Source organism: Manis pentadactyla, chromosome 15 (genome assembly GCF_030020395.1).
Source record: "Manis pentadactyla isolate mManPen7 chromosome 15, mManPen7.hap1, whole genome shotgun sequence".
In the NCBI taxonomy this organism is placed as follows: domain Eukaryota; kingdom Metazoa; phylum Chordata; class Mammalia; order Pholidota; family Manidae; genus Manis; species Manis pentadactyla.
Window position 1 is genome coordinate 42,893,867 of NC_080033.1, and position 22,277 is coordinate 42,916,143.

General features: G+C 35.7%; 1 protein-coding gene across 6 annotated transcripts in view; it reads right to left on the reverse strand.

The window, feature by feature from the left end:
• Positions 1-22,277, reverse strand: part of RPGRIP1L (RPGRIP1 like) — a 100,473-nt gene that overhangs the window by 33,616 nt on the left and 44,580 nt on the right. For 4 of the 6 annotated variants that reach the window (XR_008993974.1, XM_036881037.2, XM_057492743.1 and 1 more), the window contains exons 17-22: positions 19,736-20,114; positions 16,563-16,753; positions 16,357-16,440; positions 13,462-13,563; positions 12,864-13,023; positions 11,458-11,531 (exon numbers count right to left, since the gene is read on the reverse strand). Coding sequence is in view for 4 of the 6 variants with exons in the window: in XM_036881037.2 (XP_036736932.2) it covers positions 11,458-11,531; positions 12,864-13,023; positions 13,462-13,563; positions 16,357-16,440; positions 16,563-16,753; positions 19,736-20,114 (990 nt within the window). In the remaining 2 variants the exon portion in view is untranslated. Of the gene's footprint in view, positions 1-2,404; positions 4,353-11,117; positions 11,223-11,457; positions 11,532-12,863; positions 13,024-13,461; positions 13,564-16,356; positions 16,441-16,562; positions 16,754-19,735; positions 20,115-22,277 lie in introns of those variants that run through there. The other 2 variants (XR_005023856.2, XM_057492744.1) reach the window with 2 other exon arrangements.

Consider the following 22,277-nt stretch of genomic DNA (forward strand, 5'->3'; position numbering starts at 1 on the left):
GCAGGAGATTTATTTCTCTTATTCACTGTTACATCCCCAGCCTCTAGAATAAGGCTTGGAACATATTAAATGCTCAGTGTATCTGTTTAATGAATGAGTGAACTTCTCCTTCCCTCAAAAATCCTCATTGAGGTTCATAGAACTTCAGGATAAACTTCAACCTCCTCACAGAGGCCTAAGTCCTCTGGATATGCCTATCTTTTCAGCATAATCTCGGGGGTTTCCCATGTGTGCCACAGGTTTTACTCATCCTGAAACCATTCTGAATTCCCAAAACAAGTGATGCTCCACATTCTCTCACATTCTCCTGCTTTTGTTTCTACGGCCTGTAATGACCCTTCCTCATCTTTCACTATCTCCTAAATCATCTCCAGTGCTTGGCTCAAGCCTCACTGACTCTGGGAAGTCATCTAAGGAGGGTCCCTCCTGCTGAGTTAGGCAGTCCGTCCTCCACAGCACCCTGGGCATTCCATTCTCCCCATGCTGACACCATGCATTGTAATTGTGTCTCCCCTACAGACAGTGAATTCCTTGAGGCCAGGGATTGCTTCTTTTATGATACACAGTAGATGCTAATGAATGAAGAATCACTGTGAGAGTTGAAGGAGATACTAAGTAGGACATGCTTAGTTCATAATAGCCATTCAGTAATACCTTCCTTCCAATGAAAGCTATGTATCACTGTCCTGAGTTTTCTGCCTAAAGCAGTTCTTAGAGAGATTAAGAAAAAGGAAACTAGGGAGCCACAAATATTGTTATGCTTAAAAAAGGTTTTAGGATACAAAACCTCAATCAAAGTTAACATCAACAGGAATGGACAAAATGGCATCCTGTGCCCCTTGATGCCATGCGCTGGCAGTAAAGGATACAGCACTGCTTCTGTAGTATTCATATCAAAACACACACCTGAATCGAATGTGACAGAACATCACACAAATCCAAATTGAAGGATATTCTGTAATATAAATGGCTATTTAAAAAAAATGTCAATGCTATGAAAGACCACCACAAATAAATGCTAAGAAACTATTAGGATTACAAGAGGCTAAAGAGACATGAAAACTAAATGCAATGGGATCCGGATTGGAGCCTGGAGCAGATTAATGGCATGCTATAAATCACACTACTGGGACAACTGGCAAAATTTTAATGAGAACTGAGGATTAGACAATAGTTTTGTATTATTCTGAAGTATTTAGGGAGATAAAGGAGCATGACTTCTGCAACTCTCAAATCATTCATTACAACTACGTAAGAATGTGTGTATATTAATAAACACATGCCTATGTGCACATATACAAATATAAGAGAGAAGAGAAATGATAAAAAATCAAGTGTAGTAAAACGTTAACAATTGGTGAATCCGGACAAAGTGTATTCAGGAGTTCTTTGTACCACTTTTGCAATCTTTAAAGGAAAAGGTTCTATGATTCATATTAAATGATTTGCTAAAGTGAACAGAAAAATTGGGACAATCACTAAGACATGTTATGTTTCACCATTACGATGATTTCTTGAGTTTTGTTCCATCCTTACAGATTACACTATTTTACTATATTTGGTATATCATTTAACAAAACAAAATTTCACCTTCTACAGTACTGGTCAGTACCTTCTATTAAAAGTAGAATTTTAAAAAGCGCATGGGAATTGATTAATGGCTACTGAGGCATAAAGCACTGCTTAGAGAAGTTGCTTCCTCTATTCACACACTTGAGATAGCATTTTAAATCATTATAGAAAATCACATCTTGAATGGTAATAAAGGCTGTAGCAAAGTAACACAAATTGCTTTCCCAGAAGTAATAAGAAAAAATAAAAATTTATTCCAAAGGAAAAATATATGTGTACCTTAGAATTAATTGCATATTTTAGAGGAATAGCTCCTTTCATTAAACTTCTTCGTTAAATTGAAGTTCTTTATTCTATCTTAATTAAAAGCAATGTACAATTCTCCTGAGATGCTAGCAATGTTGCCAATATCTACATGGTTCAGTTGAAGGTCTAATGCAGGACTTTCCAACCTCAATACTGTTGACTTTTTAGGCCACAAAGTTCTTTGTTGTGCGTCCTTTGCACTGTCATATGTTCAGCAGCAACCCTGACCTTCAATCACAAGATACCAATAACAGTCCTTCCCAGTGTGACAACAAAAAATGTTTTCAGACATCGCCAAATGTCCCTGGGGGACAAAATAGACCCAGTTGAGAACCACCGGTCTAAGATGGTATAATTTAGATAACATTTTCCCCTATTTTGAAAGTTACTTTTAGATGATAAATACAATGCCTGGAAAATAAAAATTAACTACTGCAATATCTTGCTAGTGTCTATCTAGTGGATACAATCCAAAACGTTTCACCTTCTGCATTGTAACTGAAGCCTTGTATCCCTTTCTACAGAAAGGCTGCCCTAGTTAGTATGTTCTTGACTGCCGAAACCCATAATGTGCATCCCTACCTGCACTATAAATGTGTATGATTTTCTCCTTGGTGCAATATATCCCCTTCATTGGGATGACACAGTTGAAGCAGTACACTCCTGTTTAGTGTGTGACTGGCCAGAGCTGAAGGGATGGATCGAAGGTGCACAACTGATAAAGATGGACTCAATCCAGAGGTTAGGTGTTATTGTATGGCTGGCTATCTTTGGGTAATAAGCAAGTGAAGCAAAGAAAGTTACCTTAAAATGAGAAAAAGCAGACAAGCAGCCAGTGAGAAAGGGAGAGGGTGAGTGAGCCAGCTCAGAGGCATAACCTCCATGAAGTCTATTAAAAAAAAATCACTCCAGTTCTATAACATCTCTCTATGTTAACAGATAGTAACTGCACTAGTTGGGGTGAGGATTTAATAACTGCTGAATTACTATGTTGTATACTTGAAACCAATATAATATTGTGTATCAACTATACTTCAATAAAAACAAAATGCACTTGAAAAAATCACTCCAAGTTTCTCCTTCCTCTGAACTTCTTTAATTAGTGGCATGATTATCAGAAAGTCACTTTATATCTCAGCATATCAGTTTACTCATTTGGAAGGCCTCAGTTACTCAGTTACTCAAGAGAAGAGCCATAAAATAGTTAATTATTCTTCAGCTCAAATATCTATTATATTAATTATTGATACTGTCCTTTGACATTATTTTATATTGTAATTTAACTGAATTATGACTTGAATTGCCCTGAACACATTTTCCCAATTAACGTAGATGCTTCCTGATGGCAGGGCTAGAATACTCTACTTCCTTAGGAAGGAGTGATCACAAACTACAGAGGGTGAATCCCTGGGAATCACTGAGTTATATCAAAAGGGATGAGTGTTTGCAGATTGACTAGATAGATATATTCCTTGTTACCTGCATTCTTAGATGCCAGGACTGATTCAGTATCTCATTTCTCACATTCTGATGTTCAAAAGGCTAAATCAAATATGTATGCAAAATTCTAATGAAGTAAGCACAGTCTTGCAGAAGAACTATTAATATGTGAGAAAGAAATGTGTCTGAATCAAACATGCAGACTTCCTACTCTTGTGTAATGAATGGAGGGCTCTTAATAAAATAATGTTATGGTTAATTTTATGTGTCATCTTGACTGGGCCATGAGATAGATTCCCAGCCATTTGGTCAGTTATTCTAGGTGTGTTTTTTAGAGCATTTCTGGATGAGATTAACATTTGAATTGGTTGACTGGGTAAAGCAGATTTCCCTCCCTAACAGGTGGGGCCTCAAACAGTCAGTTGAAGACCTCAATAAACAAAAAGAATAAGTAAGGGGGATCTTCTTCTGCCTGATTGCCTTCAGTTAGGACATTGATCTTTATGCCTTTGGACTTGAAACATTGACTCTTCTTAGGTCTCCAGACTGTCAGTGCTTTCTGCCTGGAACTTAACACCACTGGTTCTTGTAATTGTGAGGTCTTAGACTGAGACTGGAACTACACCATTGACTCTCCTGGGTTTCCAGCTTGCCAAGTACAAAGTACATCCCATAAAAGGGCCCACTTTCCCATTGATTCCCATTACTGAAATTTTCTAATAGAGGGTAGAGAATTTCTACCCATTGGTTTGATAAATAATTTAACAATCTCAGATTTGATAAAAAAATTAAATTGAATTAAATGCTACAATTAAGAGTCTTCAGGCCATCATATGCAAGATTCCTTCTTTATCAATTCTGAATAAAGATTCCATACATCAGAATGTCATAGATTAGATAATACTGATAATAATTATATAATAGTGATAGTAAAATCTTGGACAGATGAACTGTTCTGTTTGTATTTATCAATCGCAGAAACAAAGAATTTCTCTATGGAGACATCTGTGACAACTGAAATGTTCTGGATTGTTCTGCAGAGAGATAAAGGTAAGAATTTCAACACTTGAAAGAACTATTGCATTTATTAACCATAAAGTAGAAATTCTTAAAAAGGAGTATAATTAGTAATTGCAGGAAAATTAGTGTAGATATAATTGTTATTCAGGGATTTTTAAAAAATTTTACTTATATTTACTATATAAAATCTTTTCACTGCCTTGAAATAAAAAGTGGTCTGGTAAATGGTATACTTCTGATATAAACTAAAGTATTATTACTTTTTCAAAATTTCAATTTACATACTACTTTTCAGCAATGTGCTACAAAACAAGCAAAGCATACCTTTACTAGATTAATTACCATCTAAGAAGGTTTAATTATGTTAGCAGAAATGAAATAACTTTAACAGTTTATCAAAGGACATCTTTAGATATGAATAGTCTATGAATTCACATTCACAACTTATTATAGATTTTTTTTTGGTATCATTAATCTACAATTACATGAGGAACATTATGTTTACTAGATTCTACCCATTACCAAGCCCCCCCACATACCCCATTACAGTCACTGTCCATCAGCCGAGTAAGATGCTTTAGAATCACTACTTGTCTTCTCTGTGTTGTACAGCCCTCCCTGTGCCCCCCGCCACATTATACATGCTAATCATAGTGCCCTCTTTCTTTCCCCCCACCTCTTTATCCCTCCCTTCCCACCCATCCTCCCCTGTCCCTTTCCCTTTGTTAACGGTTAGTCTATTCTTGGGTTCTGTGAGTCTGCTACTGTTTTGCTCCTTCAGTTTTTCTCTTTGTTCTTATACTCCACAGAGGAGTGAAATCATTTGATACTTGTCTTTCTCCAACTGGCTTATTTCACTGAGCATAATACCCTCTAGCTCCATCCATGCTGTTGCAAATGGTAGGATTTGTTTTCTTCTTATGGCTGAATAATATTCCATTGTGTATTTGTACCACGTCTTTATCCATTCATCTACAGATGGACACTTAGGTTGCTTCCATTACTTAGCTATTGTAAATAGTGCTGCGATAAACATAGGGGTGCATATGTCTTTTTCAAACTGGGCTGCTGCATTCTTAGGATAAATTCGTAGGAGTGGAATTCCTGGGTCAAATGGTTTTTCTATTTTGAGCTTTTTAAGGAACCTCGACACTGCTTCCCACAATGGTTGAACTAGTTTACATTCCCACCAGCAGTGTAGGAAGGTTCCCTTTTCTCCACAACCTCACCAGCATTTGTTGTTGTTTGTCTTTTGGATGGTCACGATCCTAACTGGTGTGAGGTGATGTCTCATTGTGGTTTTAATTTGCATTTCTCTGATGATTAGTGATGTGGCGCATTTTTTCATGTGTCTGTTGGCCATCTGAATTTCTTTGGAGAACTGTCTGTTCAGCTCCTCTGACCATTTTTAATTGGATTATTTGCTTTTTGTTTGTTGAAGTGCTTGAGCTCTTTATATATTTTGGATGTCAACCCTTTATTGGATCTGTCATTTATGAATATATTCTCCCATACTGTAGGATGTCTTTGTGTTCTATTGGTGGTATCCTTTGCTGTACAGAGGCTTTTCAGCTTGATATAGTCCCACTTGTTCATTTGTGCTTTTGTTTCCCTTCCCTGGGGAGATATGCTCATGAAGAAGTCACTCATGTTTATGTCCAAGAGATTTTTGCCTATGTTTTTTTCTAAGAGTTTTATGGTTTCATGACTTACATTCAGGTCTTTGATCCATTTCGAATTTACTTTTGTATATGGGGTTAGACAATGGTCCAGTTTCATTCTCTTACATGTAGCTGTCCAGTTTTGCCAACACCAGCTGTTGAAGAGGCTGTCATTTCCCCATTGTATGTCCATGGCACCTTTATTGTATATTAATTGACCATATATATTTGGGTTAATATCTGGACTCTCTACTCTGTTCCACTGGTCTGTGGGTCTGTTCTTGTGCCAGTACCAAATTGTCTTGATTACTGTGGCTTTGTAGTAGAGCTTGAAGTTGGGAAGCGAGATCCCCCCCTACTTTATTCTTCCTTCTCAGGATTGCTTTGGCTATTCGGGGTCTTTTGTGGTTCCATATGAATTTTAGAACTACTTGTTCCAGTTCATTGAAGAATGCTGTTGGTAATTTGATAGGGATTGCATTGAATCTGTAGATGGCTTTAGGCAGGATGGCCATTTTGACAATATTAATTCTTCTTAGCCAAGAGCATGGGATGAGTTTCCATTTGTTAGTGTCCTCTTTAATTTCTCTTAAGAGTATCTTGTAGTTTTCAGGGTATAGGTCTTTCACTTCCTTGGTTAGGTTTATTCCTAGGTATTTTATTCTTTTTGATCCAATTGTGAATGAAATTGTTTTCCTGATTTCTATTTCTGCTAGTTCATCATTAGTGTATAGGAAAGCAACAGATTTCTGTGAATTAATTTTGTATCCTGCAACTTTGCTGAATTCAGATATTTGTTCTAGTAGTTTTGGAGTGGAGTCTTTAGGGTTTTCTATGTACAATATCATGTCATCTGCAAACAGTGATAGTTTGACTTCTTTACCAATCTGGATGCCTTGTATTTCTTTGTTTTGTCTGATTGCCATGGCTAGGACCTCCACTACTGTGTTGAATAACAGTGGGGAGAGTGGGCGTCCCTGTGTTGTTCCCAATCTTAGAGGAAAAGCTTTCAGCTTCTTGCTGTTAAGTATGATGTTGGCTGTGGATTTGTCATATATGGCCTGTATTATGTTGAGGTACTTGCCCTCTATCCCCGTTTTGTTGAGAGTTTTTATCATGAATGGATGTTGAATTTTGTTAAATGCTTTTTCAGCATCTATGGAGATGATCATGTGGTTTTTGTCCTTCTTTTTGTTGATGTGGTGGATGATGTTGATGGATTTTCGAATGTTGTAACATCCTTGCATCCCTGGGATGAATCCCACTTGGTCGTGGTGTATGAACCTTTTGATATATTTTTGAATTCGATTTGCTAATATTTTGTTGAGTATTTTTGCATCTACGTTCATCAGGGATATTGGTCTGTAATTTTCTTTTTTGGTGGGGTCTTTGCCTGGTTTTGGTATTAGAGTGATGCTGGCTTCATAGAGTGAGTTTGGAAGTATTCCCTCCTCTTCTATTTTTTGGAAAACTTTAAGGAGAATGGGTATTATGTCTTCTGTATATGCCTGATAAAATTCAGCGGTGAATCCATCTGGCCTGGGGATTTTGTTCTTGGGTAGTTTTTTGATTACCAATTCAATTTCGTTGCTGGTATTTGGTCTGTTTAGAATTTCTGTTTTTTCCTTTGTCAGCGTTGGAAGATTGTATTTTTCTAGGAAGTTGTCCATTTCTTCTAGGTTTTCCAGCTTGTTAGTATATAGATTCTCATAGTATTCTCTAATAATTCTTTGTATTTCTGTGGGGTCTCTCATGATTTTTCCTTTCTCATTTCTGATTCTGTTGCTGTGTGTAGATTCTCTTTTTCTCTTAATAAGTCTGGCTAGGGCCTTATCTATTTTGTTTATTTTCTCAAAGAACCAGCTCTTGGTTTCATTGATTTTTTTCTATTGTTCTATTCTTCTCAATTTTATTTATTTCTTCTCTGATTTTTATTATTTCCCTCCTTCTGCTGACTTTGGGCCTCATGTATTCTTCTTTTTCCAGTTTCAATAATTGTGACTTTAGACTATTCATTTGGGATTGTTCTTATTTCTTTAAATAGGCCTAGATTGTTATATACTTTTCTCTTAGAACTGGCTTTGTTGCATCCTACAGAAGTTGGGGCTTTGTGCTGTTCTTGTCATTTGTCTCCATATATTGCTTGATCTCTATTTTAATTTGGTCATTGATCCATTGATTATTTAGGTGCATGTTGTTAAGCCTCCATGTGTTTGTGAGCCTTTTTGTTTTCTTTGTACAATTTATTTCTAGTTTTATACCTTTGTGGTCTGAGAAGTTGGTTGGTAGAAATTCAATATTTTTGAATTTACTGAGGCTCTTTTTGTGGCCTGGTATGTGGTCTATTCTGGAAAATGTTCCATGTGCACTTGAGAAGAATGTGTATCCTGCTGCTTTTCGTTGTAGCATTCTGTAAATGTCTGTTAGGTCCGTCTGTTCTAGAGTGTTATTCAGTGCCTCTGTGTCCTTACTTATTTTCTGTCTGGTGGATCTGTCCTTTGGAGTGAGTGGTGTGTTGAAGTCTCCTAGAATGAATATATTGCATTCTATTTCCTCCTTTAATTCTGTTAGTATTTCTTTCACATATGTCAGTGCTCTTGTATTCAGTGCATATTTATTTATAATGGTTATATCCTCTTGTTGGACTGTCCCCTTAATCATTATGTAGCGTCCTTCTTTATCTCTTGTTACTTTCTTTGTTTAGAAGTCTACTTTCTCTGATACTACAACTACTGCAACACCTGCTTTTTTCTCCCTATTGTTTGCATGAAATATCTTTTTCCATCCCTTCACTTTTAGTCTGTGTATGTCTTTGGGTTTGAGGTGAGTCTCTTGTAAGCAGCATATAGATGGGTCTTGGTTTTTTATCCATTCTATTACTCTGTTTCTTTTGACTGGTGCATTCAGTCCATTTACATTTAGGGTGATTATTGAAAGATATGTACTTACTGCCATTGCCGGCTTTAGATTCGTGGTTACCAAAGGTTCAAGGGTAGCTTCTTTACTATCTAACCGTCTAACTTAACTCACTTATTAAGCTATTATAAACACAGTCTGATGATTCTTTATTTCTCTCCTTTCTTATTCCTCCTCCTCCATTCTTTATATGTTAGGTGTTTTATTCTGTACTCTTTTGTGTTTCCTTTCACTGCTTTTGTGAGTAGTTGATTTTATTTTTTGCCTTTATTTAGTATTTGGTTGGTCTGCTTTCTTTGCTGTGATTTTATTTTCTCTGGTGACATCTATTTAGCCTTAGGAGTGCTGCCATCTAGAGCAGTCCCTCTAAAATACCCTGTAGAGGTGGTTTGTGGGAGGCAAATTCCCTCAACTTTTGCTTGTCTGGGAATTGTTTAATCCCTCCATATTTAATGATAATCGTGCTGGATACAGTATTCTTGGTTCAAATCTCTTGTGTTTCATTGCATTAAATATATCATGCCATTCTCTTCTGGCCTGTAAGGTTTCTGCTGAGAAGTCTGATGATAGCCTGATGGGTTTTCCTTTGTAGGTGACCTTTTTTCTCTCTCTGGCTGCCTTTAATACTCTATCCTTGTCTTTGATCTTTGCCATTTTAATTATTGTATGTCTTGGTGTTGTCGTCCTTGAGTCCCTTCTGTTGGGTGATCTGTGGGCTTCCATGGTCTGAGAGACTATTTCCTCCCCCAGTTTGGGGAAGTTTTCAGCATTTATTTCTTCAAAGACACTTTCTATCCCTTTTTCTCTCTCTTCTTCTGGTACCCCTATAATGCAAATATTGTTATGTTTGGATTGGTCACACAGTTCTCTTAATATTCTTTCATTCCTGGAGATTCTTTTATCTCTCTCTGCCACAGCTTCTCTGTATTCCTGTTCTCTGATCTCTATTCCATTAACGGTCCCTTGCACCTCATCCAGTCTTCTTTTAAGTCATTCCAGAGATTGTTTTATTTCTATATTCTCCCTCCTAACTTGATCCTTTAGCTCTTGCATATTTCTCTGCAGGTCCATCAGCATGGTTATAACCTTTATTTTGAATTCTTTTTCAGGACAATTGGTTATACCTGTCTCCCCTGGTCCTCTTTTGGGGGGCGTCTGGGTAATACTGGACTCTACCAAATTCTTCTGCCTTTTCATGGTGATAGGGGTAGTCATAGGCAGGTGTTGTTTGTGTCAGCTGGGAGAACAAAGTCACTTCCTGCTTGCTGGTCACCTTGCCCTTCTCTGCTGCCTGTGTTGGTCACCCTCACACCGGAGTAGTGTCTGGGTTAATCCCCTGAGCTGCCGCCGGCGGTGTGGCCCAGAGCCCTGAGGGGAGAGGCACGCGTGCCGGGTGTGCTCCCTCACGAGAATGGCGCCCCTTTGCGCCCTGGTCCGGCTTCCTCTACCTGCGCTGGGTAGCTGCATGCCATCAGCGGCCCCAGGTATGGCACGGCCGGCTGCACGCCGGGACGAGACTCTTGGTGGCTGCTGTGTGTGCGGCCACTCTCAGGCTGCTCAGCCGCTGTAGCGGGGCTGCGCCAGAGGGGGAATGAATGGCAGGCTGTTTATCGCTGTGATGGGCTTCAGAGTTGCTCTGCCTCCCAGGGGGCTGGGGCGTCTGAAGCTCCTCAGAATTCCCAGCCTGCTGGGCTGAGTGTGTCGGGATGATTCTGTCCAGCTGTGAAGCCCCTGTCCCTTTAAGACTTTCAAAAAGCACTCACTTTTCTTTTTTCCTAGGGGAGCTGGCTGTGGGCAACCCACTCGCAGATTTTACTTTTCCGTTTCCCTGACATCCAGCTCACCACGCATTGTGTGTCTGCGCTCCCAGTGTGGATGACTAGGGCTGGGTATTTAGCAGTCCTGCGCTTCCACTCCCTCCCCAGTCTGACTCCTCTCCTCCCGCTGGTGAGCTGGGGTTGGGGGAGTGCTTGGGTCCCGCCTGGCCGCGGCTTGTATATTACCCCCTTCATGAGATGCCAAGTTCTCACAGATGTAGATGTAGCCTGGCTGTTGTACTGTATCCTCTGGTCTCTCTTTTAGGAATAGTTGTATTTGTTGTATTTTCAAAAATAAATATGGTTTTTGGAGGAGATTTCCACTGCCCTACTCATGCCCCCATCTTGGCTTCTCCTGTTATTATAGTTTTAAATGCAAACTCACATTTTGATTCTTGAAAGTTCAGATTTGATTTAACCCATCTTTGTACATGGTCCTGAAAAGGAGTCAGGAACGTCAACTGGTATTGGCAAGTAACTACTGAAGCTCCTGATGTCAGGTGTTCAACATGGAAGCAAAAATAATCCTTGTATGTATGGCCCATTACATAATGAAACTAAATAAAAATTTCTTATAGTAGATGATTACTTGGATTAGATTATGATAGTACACTCAAAATTTTCCAGAAATATTTTTGCATTAAGATTCTTATATATGAAGATTAATATGAGTGAAAAAGCAACTTTATTTCTAGAACATTTCTAGTTGACATTAAGTTACTGACCTGTTTGATATTCTTGGAGATAGCATATGGAAAAATACACTCATCACTGTCAGAAGCTGATTTGTCTTCTTCATCTGTTATAAAAAAATAAAATTTTAGTGCTTCAAACCTGTTAAGCCAAGTATATTTGTACCTTGTGAAATGGAGAGAAATAAGTATACACTATAAGGACATAAAAGAACAAAATGATAATGATTGGACCTTTTTTAGCAGCAAAGATATTTACATTATATTTTAGAAAAGAGAAAAAAATTGACTGAAAATTCCAAGTTTAGTTTCAGTAGAAACAAAGGAAATAAAAATATAACGTATTCTAGTATAAAATTTAAAATAATTTTTTAAAAGAGAGGACAGAGTAATAGATGATTCCTAACAGTTTAACCAATAATATTATGGAAAAATCAAGTTATACTATTTAAAAACTTTAAAAAAAGTTTTATGGCCTTACTGTGGTAAAATTGACATAAATAAACTACATACATTTGAAGTGCAAAATTTTGTATTCTGACATACACAGGTGACCCTTGAATAACATGAGTTTGGACTGTGTGGGTCCACTTATATGTGGATTTTTTCAACAAACATATTGGACATTTTTTTTTGAGATTTATGCCAATTTGAAAAAACATTTTTTTGTCTCTAGCTTACTATATTGTACAAATACAGAATATAATATATATAGCATATAAAATATGTATTAAGGAACTGTTTGTTATTGGTAAGGCTTCTTTCTGGTCAATAGGCTATTTCGTAGCTAAGTTTTTGAGGAGTCAAAAGTTATACACGATTTTCAACTCTGTTGGGGTCAGAGCCCCTAATCCCTGTATTTTTCAAGGACTAACCACATACTATTCCATGAAACCATTGCCACAATTAAGATAGTGGACATATCTACCACTTCCAAAAATTTCCTTATTCCGTCTTCTAATCTCTTCCCTTCTGCATCTCTGTTCTCATCTGTCCTTCTACAGGTCATCAATTTAATGCTTTGTCACTATAGAGTAGTTTGCCTTTCTAGACGTTTATAATAATTAAATCATGTCATAAATTGTATTTTTGTCTGAGTTCTTTGTTTTAATTTTTAAAAAGTCAAGTCCTCCAGAATAGTCCAGATGATGGTACTGAACCCAAAGAGATTATAAAGCCATTTAAAATATCAATTTGGAACACGGCAAGAGAATACTTATATTCATTCTGTTGTAGCACTCTAAATTGAAATAAGGAGATATGTAATAATTCCACTTGTACATATCTGACTAGACTGAACTACAACCAATCCTTTCTTTCAAGAAATAGGTATCATGAAGTAGACCCACTATTACGTGACAATGTTCTGAGGCATACTCTGACAGATTTAAAAAAAAAAGGACTTAAGTAAAGCATATTAATTTAAAAAAGAAAATTACCTTCTGGTTCTAATTCCTCAGTTATTTCTGTTCTATCTTCAGAAGTCAAACTTTGTTCTGCAAGCTGATCCTCAGATTGTAAGTGCACATCACCTTTTTTTCTTTGCTGCATTTTCTCAGTATTCTCTTTTACCTTATCTACAGTGCTTCCTTGGGAATCCTGAAAAAACAGAAGTACACTTACATGTTATTGCTTAGGTCACATTTATAGCATTCTTGCAGAAGCACTTGAATAATAAAGCATGTAAACTTGAGGCTTAAATATACAAAAGAGGTAATATATATAAATGATTAGAAAATCATCACTAAAATTGTACAAATGAAAATATGCAGATAAATGAAAATCTGACTATAAACTAAGAATGAAATTACATTAACATAAAAGTGAATTTTACATTAATACTTAAATTCACATATTATTTATTACTTGTTAACAGCATAATTGTAGCTGTTACACCTGTTATATTTTTGACCTTTCTATTCCCAGGAAGTCATATATAAAAATAGGATCAGTGCAATGATTTCCTGATCCATGCTAATATAAAGTCTTTAAGAAGCAAATTAAGCCTTTCAAAATAATTTTAATACAAATATATACCTGGAGAATATGTGCAACAGCTGGCATTTTCATTTCTATTTCTGATATATGCTCCACTTCTGGTGAAATTTCTTTTCTATCTTCAGAAAGAGTAGATGTCTCCTTATATTAATGTAAAAACATGTACATACGTTATTTTGTATTTATTACTAAATTACAAATCATCCTAACACTTCTACATCTATCTATCATCTATGCACATATACTCATATGCTAAGGAAAATTAGAAGCAAATATAGTAGCTACCCATTTGACATGGAATTTAGTGCATTTCGGTAAAATGGTTAATATTCTTCATGGTATATATATTATGCAATTTAAAACCTGTAAGTGTAGTTTATTGAGGTATTGTTTATAATCATAATAAAATGACAACAATGCAAATTTCCAACAGTACAGCATTAGTTAAATAAAATATGGTACATCCAAACACCTGAGTTCTGTGTCAGCATGGCAAAAAAAATGTAGATTTGTACTCACTGATACTGAAGAGAGTTCACAATAAAAGGCTGAGTAAAAAAGCTAGTTCTAGAATATATATAGTTGTACTTTAAACATATATGCAACATGAAAGAAAATGTGAAAGATAAGCTAAAAGACATAAAAGATAATACAAATCCATATTCTCATTACCTAGCCAAAATATCCATTAATAACTAGTTAGATTTCTATTTCCTTACAGTTAAATTTTAATGCAAATAAGTTACATAGTGGTAATTGTATTGTAAATATATCATGTTACATTTAAAAAACCCTTAATATTTTAATGTAAAATTTGCTCCTATAGGAAACTTTGTGTAAACATCATTTTTAATGACAACATAATATTACAATAAGTGGCTGTATCATAATTTAATGAGCCATTTTACTAGTGTTAGACATTTAACAAGTTCATGATTTTTAGCTATAATGACTAATATTGCAACAAACATCTATGTCTTTTTAAAAATTATAGTTGATATACAAATGATATATTGGTATATCATTGTATATCAACTATAATCTTCAACAGTTATCTACATTATTAAATGTCCACCTCAACTAGTGTACTTATTATCTGCCAACATTGATGTTACAGAATCATTGACTATATTCTCTATGCTGTATTTTCATCCCAAGGATTAATTTACATTATGATAGGGATTTTTTTTGCCTCTTTATCCACTTCATCTATTTCACCCACGTATCCCAACTCTTCCCCCTTGGTAACCACCAGTCATTTCTCATTGTCTATGAATCTATTGGTATTTTGTTCATTTGTTTTGTTTCGATTTTAGATTCTACATATAACTGAAATCATATGGTATTTGTCTTTCTCTGCCTTGCTTATTTCTATGTATGTCCTTTTTATATTAACAATCACTTACTTAGGAATCAGGCTACCTGTGTTCAAATCCTGTATCTAATACTGTGTGACCTTAAGGAAATGACTTAACCTCTAAACATTACTTCCCTAATTTTTAAATGGGACTAAATCTAGTATGAACATAAGGTTGTTATGAGGGTTAAACAAGTTCAGTGGATAAAAGCATGCAGTTCACAGTCTGACACATAATAAGTACTCAATAAATGCTAGCTATTAAACACTGCTAAATAATTATTATTGAATTCATCTGTTTAACACATATATATTCAGTGTACTGTATATGCCAGGTATTATTTAAGACCTGGGGAGAGAGTATATGTTCATCTGGGTGGTGATTACACATGTCTGTACATATGTGAAAATTCACTAAGCTGTGTACTTGATTTGTGTCCTTTACAAAAGTTATATCTCAATTCCAAAGAAAGATTTTTTAAAAGTCTACAAATGATGATGGTGACTGGAGTGGTAACAGTGGAGATGTTGCAAATTCAGGATATATTTTGAAAGTACAGCTGACAGGGTTATAGATGAATTGGATGTAGTATGTGAGAAAAAGATGTGAAAGGGGTGCCTCTAAAATTTCATGACCGTGCAATTGGGTGAATGGTTATGTCATTTACTGAGAATGGGAAACAATGAAAAAGAGAAACATTTTGGAAAAGTGCTGGTGAAATCCAATTTGGTTTTTCACATGTTAAGTTTAGATTCCTATTAGACATTTACAGCATATAACATAAGCATTAAGAATATAAAAGATAATACAAATCCATTACCCAACCAAAACATCTGTTAATAACTAGTTAGACTTCTATTTCCTTACAATTAAATTTTAATGCAAATAAAACACTCTTTTGGTTACATAGTGGTAATTATGGCAGCAAGATCAAGATTGAAGGTAATAAACATGAAGTGTCAGCATATAGACACTTTTTAAAACTAGGAGATTGGACAGAATCTCTTAACATATACAGATTGAGAAGAGAAGAGGTCTAGGTCTGAAGTTTGACTGCTGAGACTTCAACATTTAGAGATTTGGTCCAGGAGAGTGAAAGAGTAACTGAAAAAGCAGGAGGAGAACAAGGAAGCACAGTATCCTAGAGGACAAGGGAAGATTCCACAGTATCAGATTTTACTGGGAGATGAAGATGGGGACGGAGAATTGACTCCTGGGTATGGTAACCTTGGCAAGAGTGGTTTTAATGAAGATAAAGTTTGACTGGAGTGAGTTCAAGAAAATGTATGAGGAAAGGGAGACAGAATTATGACACCATTTTGAAGAGTTTTTTTAAATAAATGGGAGTAGAGGATTAGAGCAGGAGTTAGAGAGACAAAGGCGACCAGAGGAGCGTTTAAAAGAGTCAACTCTTACACACACTGCTAAATTATAAGTTAACATTTTAAAGGAAAAAGAAGTTTTTTATTCACCTTTTCCCATGTTAAATCAGGTAAGGTATACTACCGTATACTATATAGTTTATTTCAAGAATTTGTTATGGGAAAAAAATCAGTATTTTGAGTTTACTACTTACAGAATTCTGATGTGGTGTAATATCCACAAAAGACACCTTCTTATCTACAGGTGTTAAACGCTGTCTTGGTTTAGGTGTTGGTGCCTAAGATAAATCAATATATCAAACTAAGTATGATGAACATACACTTAAGGCTTCATGCATTTTTTTTTTTAGGGGGGCTATTTCTTAAGTTTTATAGGAAATTCAAAGTCACTATTACTCACTACAACTAATGTGCTAACAGAGGATGCTGGAGGTAGTCTCTGAACAACTTCTGACTCTTCTTTGCGTATGAAGTTTCCTAAGTCTTCAGTTGTTATGGATCCACTTGGTGGAAGGTAAGCAAATTTCCATTTCAATATAACATGGATGGTTCCTGCAGGATGCTTTTTATGATCTGTTAACTCAAATATTCCTGCCAATTTATCAAAACAATTTTAATTAGTGCTAGAATGAAGTTTTATTTTCATAAGAATTCAAGAAGAACAAAGACAATTACTCATAGCTTTATAAATAACTTTGGCTTTTAATGACTCAGAGAATAAAATAAAGACAAAAGGATCTATGACAGGTTCACCTCTCAAGCAGACTGCACTAAGAAGTTATGGTCTCAACGATGATTGATTCAAAATGAGAAAAATCATCTTATAAATATTTTAATTCACTGAAATTAAATTCAGATATTACTCACAATTCTTAGCCTTCCTCTAAGATACTATCTGGGTAATAGCTCAAATATCAACCTTCATTTGGACTTGAATATTCTTGCAAAATACTTGTCTCTATAGAAAAATATATTAAACCTTTAAAATTTCAAATAATTTATATATCTAAAGGAGTCTTATATAATTCTATTATAATTTAAAATATATTTAACTGGGATTTGTTCAATTTCTCCAAATTATGTGTAGAACCCCCAAAAATCCATAAAATAAAAAACACTTATCAGTAACAAAAGGTTATCACCTAGCTGAATCTGTACTACTGAGTCACAGATTTTAACTATTACACTAGATTTTTCAGTACGAAAAATCCCTGACTTGAAAATACAAACCAATATTTCAAGCATAACTTTTGTTTAGGGATATCCTTTACTTGATGCTCACTTGTTTGACATGTCTTTTAGTGGCTGGCTGGGAAAGAAAAAAATCAAAACAACTCTACAGATTTTAGGTAGAAAAGGATATTGGTGAACATAGGAAGGTAATAAACTTGTATTACAGGCAAAGGTGAGACTCCCAGACTGGCTGAGTGAAGAGCTCAGTAAATTCTTTCCACAAAAAGGAACAATAAAACTAGACATAATGATTTTAAAAAACCCAATCATTTAAGGGCTCTGGAAACTGAACAGAGGTATACAACAAATAGAGAAGCATTTATTCAAGAAAATCTACTGAACATCAGTGGGAACAATAAAAGAACAGACTAATAAGCCACTTCTCCTTGGCTGAATGTGAGACCTACAGACTGCCAAACTTTGAATGTATTACCCAAGATGTATACTGACCACAGGCAAAGGCTAGAAGCCTACCAGCTCCAGGTGTTTAAGTATCACTTTTGACCAATCATTGGCTGACCACTAAACTATGCTGACCTAGGCCTAACACTAAACAAATACACAAACACAGACTTATCAGAGACATCAGTGGCTGTAGGGAAAAAGACTACAGAATTAGTCCAGGCAAGTCTCCAAACGAAACCAGCAACAGAACCACCCTGTGGAGTAGGGGAGGGTCGGAATCCAGAGTTGCTACAATACAGTATCCTAAGTGTTCTATGTTAAAAACAAAAACAGAAATCATAAAACGTACAGAGAAAGAAAAAGGAGGGTGTGTTGCATACATAAGAAAAAAGCCATCAATAGGCACTTGCGGAGTGTGTCAACATGGTAAGATTTATCTAATAAATACCTCAAAGCAGCTATTATAACTATGTTCAAAGAACTAAAAGAAACCATATTTAAAGAACTAACAAAGTGTGGTAACAACGACTTATAAAATAGAGATTATAATAAAGAGATAGAAATTGTAAAAAAAAAAAAGAAAAAGGGAACTAAATAAAAATTCTAGGAGTTGAAAAGTGAAATTACTGAAATGAAAAAATTCAATGGAGGGATCTGAACCAGCAGAAAAAAGAACAAGTGAAGTTGAAGACTGATCAATAGAGATTACCCAATCCGAAGAGAAAAATGAATGAACAAAGCCTTAGAGACCTGAGAGACACCATAAAACATGCTAACATACATGCAATGGGAGTCTAAGAATAGGAAGAAAAAAGGGGCAGAAAAAATAACTGAAGAAAAATTTGATGCAGTAACAGTACTCTACATACAAAGAAGCTCAACAAATTCCAAGTAGGATAAGCACACCTACACATTATAGTCTAACTGCTGAAAGCCAAAAAAATAGGAAATCTTGAAAAGAGTACCAAGTACAAGGGAACCATAAAATTAACAGCTGGTTTCTCAATAAAAACAACAGATGCCAGAAGTCAATTGATGTACTCAAAAGGAAAAAATAACTGTCAACCAAGAATATTATATTCAGAAAGACTCTTCTTCAAAAAATAAAAGCAAAAAGCAAAATACATTCCTAGACAACAATAACTGAGAGAATACATTACCAGAAGACCTGACTTACAAGACATATTAAAGTTTTACTGGCTGAAAGGAAGTGACACCAAATGGGAGCTCAAATCAGCACGAAGGAACAGAGAGTGATAAAGGTAATTACATATATAATTATAATTATAAAAGACAGTATAAATATATATTGTCATTTCTTTTCTTACCTGATTTGAAATACAATTACACAAAAAACTTGTACAATTGTTGGGCTTATGATATATGTAAAAATAGATGTAACAATAGCACAAAGGAGGGGAGGAAATGGAGCTATACTGGAGTAAGGAAATGACACCAGATAGTAACTCAAATCCATAGGAAGAAATAAGGAATACTAGAAATGGCAAACACATACATCAATGTAAATGCCTCCTATAATTATATATATTCTCCTTTCTCTTAATTTCTTTAAAGGACATAAGGTTATATAAAACAATAGTCACAACATTGTATTGTTCGGTTCGTAATATACTTAGCATTCTGTATAAATATATACGATAATAACAGCACAAAGGAGGGGGAGGTAACTGGAGTAGACGTTCTATATTTTAATGTAGTTGTTAGAATTAATTTTAAATAGACTGTGATAATGTAAGTTGCATACTATAATCCCTACAAGAACTACTGAAAAAGTAACTTAAAAAATATTATAGGCCCAAAGTTTAAGATTATATGAGAAAATTGGGAAGATTAATTGTAAACAGATCATACTTAACACTGTGATATAATTTAGATTTATATTTACAATTTCATAGGTTCAAGAAAGAGGCTTACCTGAGATACACCTGTCATGTGCCAATGAAATGAGAGGCACATTGCCTTTTCCTATGTAAATATTCTCCTGGGTATCACTATCATCAAACACATAAAAACTCAGGGACTCTGACTTAAGGTATTGGTCCAAATCCATATTCATTGGCACTGGGAAACACATATGATCGTCAAACTGTGGATCATTGCTATTGGGAATGATGGCTGTATCATGGTCTGCAAAATCAAAAAACTTGTACACAACATATGGGTGTGGCTGAAGGTGGCTTGCTCGGGACTGCAGGTGGTTGCAACATCTTACTGTAACGTGAAGTTCATTTAAGTTGCCGTCTGTGGAATCAGCAGAACTGAGCTGAGCAGTTTTGGGTGCTTGCTGACTTAACTGGAAAAATATGCATATTTATATTATAGTCATAATGCAATGAAAGGATAAACAGCAGCTGCTAACCCCCAAACAAAATAATTTATAAATGGACAAAAAGCTGCATATTTTCACTTCATAGTTAATTCCTCTGTAAAAGACTTTTGATTCTTACTCAAAACCAATATTCCCTAGAAAAATGGTGAACAGGCAACCTTATGCTATTAGCAACAAACATAGAAGACTGAACATACATGTAGAGATTGCTGTTAAAACAAAATAAAACCAAGAAAAAGTTAATTTGATGTTCTTTAATTCCATTTAATAACTAACAAGTAAAGTGAGCAGATGGGTCCAAAGACGCAAGCCCTCTAGTTCACAATTTTATTAAGAGCTAATCCTTCTACCATTCCAGCTCTTCTGGTCATATCCCATTCTTAATCAAGACTCCAATCAGTTTGAGAGGGTCCACCCAGAGAAATGATGATTTTGTTTTATTTGGGTTGACCCTCATCCTGAACCAATGGTGTTTGGGGAAGCAGATACTGAGGCCAAGATTAGCCAATATATCAAAGTCCAAATGCTATAAGAAAACAGTCAGAACTTGATTTACTACTACTACTCACACACACACACACACACACACACACACACACACACACACACACACACACACACACACACACACACACACCTTGGGTGGGAGATAAAAAATTAGGATTGGGAAGACACATCATAAGAGAAATGGCGAAAGGAGTTATTAGGCAGAGCTAGAAGCTCTATGGTTCCATTTTGAAACCATTACTCAGGTAGCCAGTACACAAGTATTTTGGCAAACAATTGATTAACTGTTTTAGGACTACCATAGCTGATGTGATCTGGGATAAACAAACGGAAGTGTTTCAGTGTGTTTAGTTTAATGTTGGAAAATTCTCTGCTTTCTACAGAGTGGACCCCTCTTTTACTGCATTACTGCATCTCCATTGAGAATATGAGACCTCTGAGTCTACAGAAGTTTAATGGAGAAGGACAAATAGAACCTTTGTGGAGCCATCTGGTGGTGTGGAGAGGGGAAATCTGAGAAGGAAGTCAATACTGCTCTCCCATTGCATCCAGGTATAGGATGATGAATGGAATGATTTAAAAGTACTCCCTCCACTTCTCAACCCAAATCTACCCATAAAAACTGAAATTTCAACAAACTCATTCAAGCCATAAAATGGGAGTCTAAAAACCATTCAATTACAAAACTAAGTAAATAGTGTAGTCTATTTCTAATTTCCTTTTCATAACAGCATTTCCCAAAGTGTGCTATAAAGAATATTAGACCAGAAAGATAATTTCTGGGAAGCAAGTGGCATTCTTAAGTTTCAGAGTTGATATTATATTAGTCATGGTTCTTGAATTGAAAGTTATAAGAAAGGAATGCCTTCTAGCAAATATAACACAGAAGACTTTAATATAAGGCAATAGGATTGGAAAACCACCACAATTTACTCTCAAACCATTTTCCATTTTTCTCTTGTTAATTGTATGCTTGTTAATTATTGTCTCTCTCCAGACCCACTTTCTTTCCTTTGCTGATTAACATGGTAGAAGATGGCTGCCCCACATCTCCCAATTTTACCTGTAGCAGGCAAGGAGAGTCTTGCTTTCTTTTGATCTCAGAAAGTAGAATCTGATTGGCTTAACTGGGGTCAGGTGCATATTCTTAAATCATTAGTTATAACTACGCGGTGAATGAGAGGGAACAGGATCACCATATGTAAAGCTGGCCACTGGGGGCGCAGCCCCATGGACTGGGAATGAGGGAAGTCCAAATGAAAAAAAGATACCATGACTTGAACAGACATTCCAAAATGTTTCTACTATTTTCTGTCCTTCCGTTACTCAGTGTAAGTGTATACTTTATGCTTCCTTTTGAGAGTCACGTTATACATGAGAAGTTTTAAAATCAAAGATCCTATTTAATTTTGTTCAGTTCAGTGCTTTCTGCATTCACTGGATCATAGAATTCTTTTAGAATTATGGCCAGTAAGATTCTATGAAACATAGTTTGGGAAATGCTGCTCTAAAGAATTGCATTTAAACTTGCAATTCTCAGTAAAAGAGAATATTCATTTTGTATTCTACTTTGTATTTCAGAAATTGTAACAAAAATCACTTGATGAGTGATAACAGTAT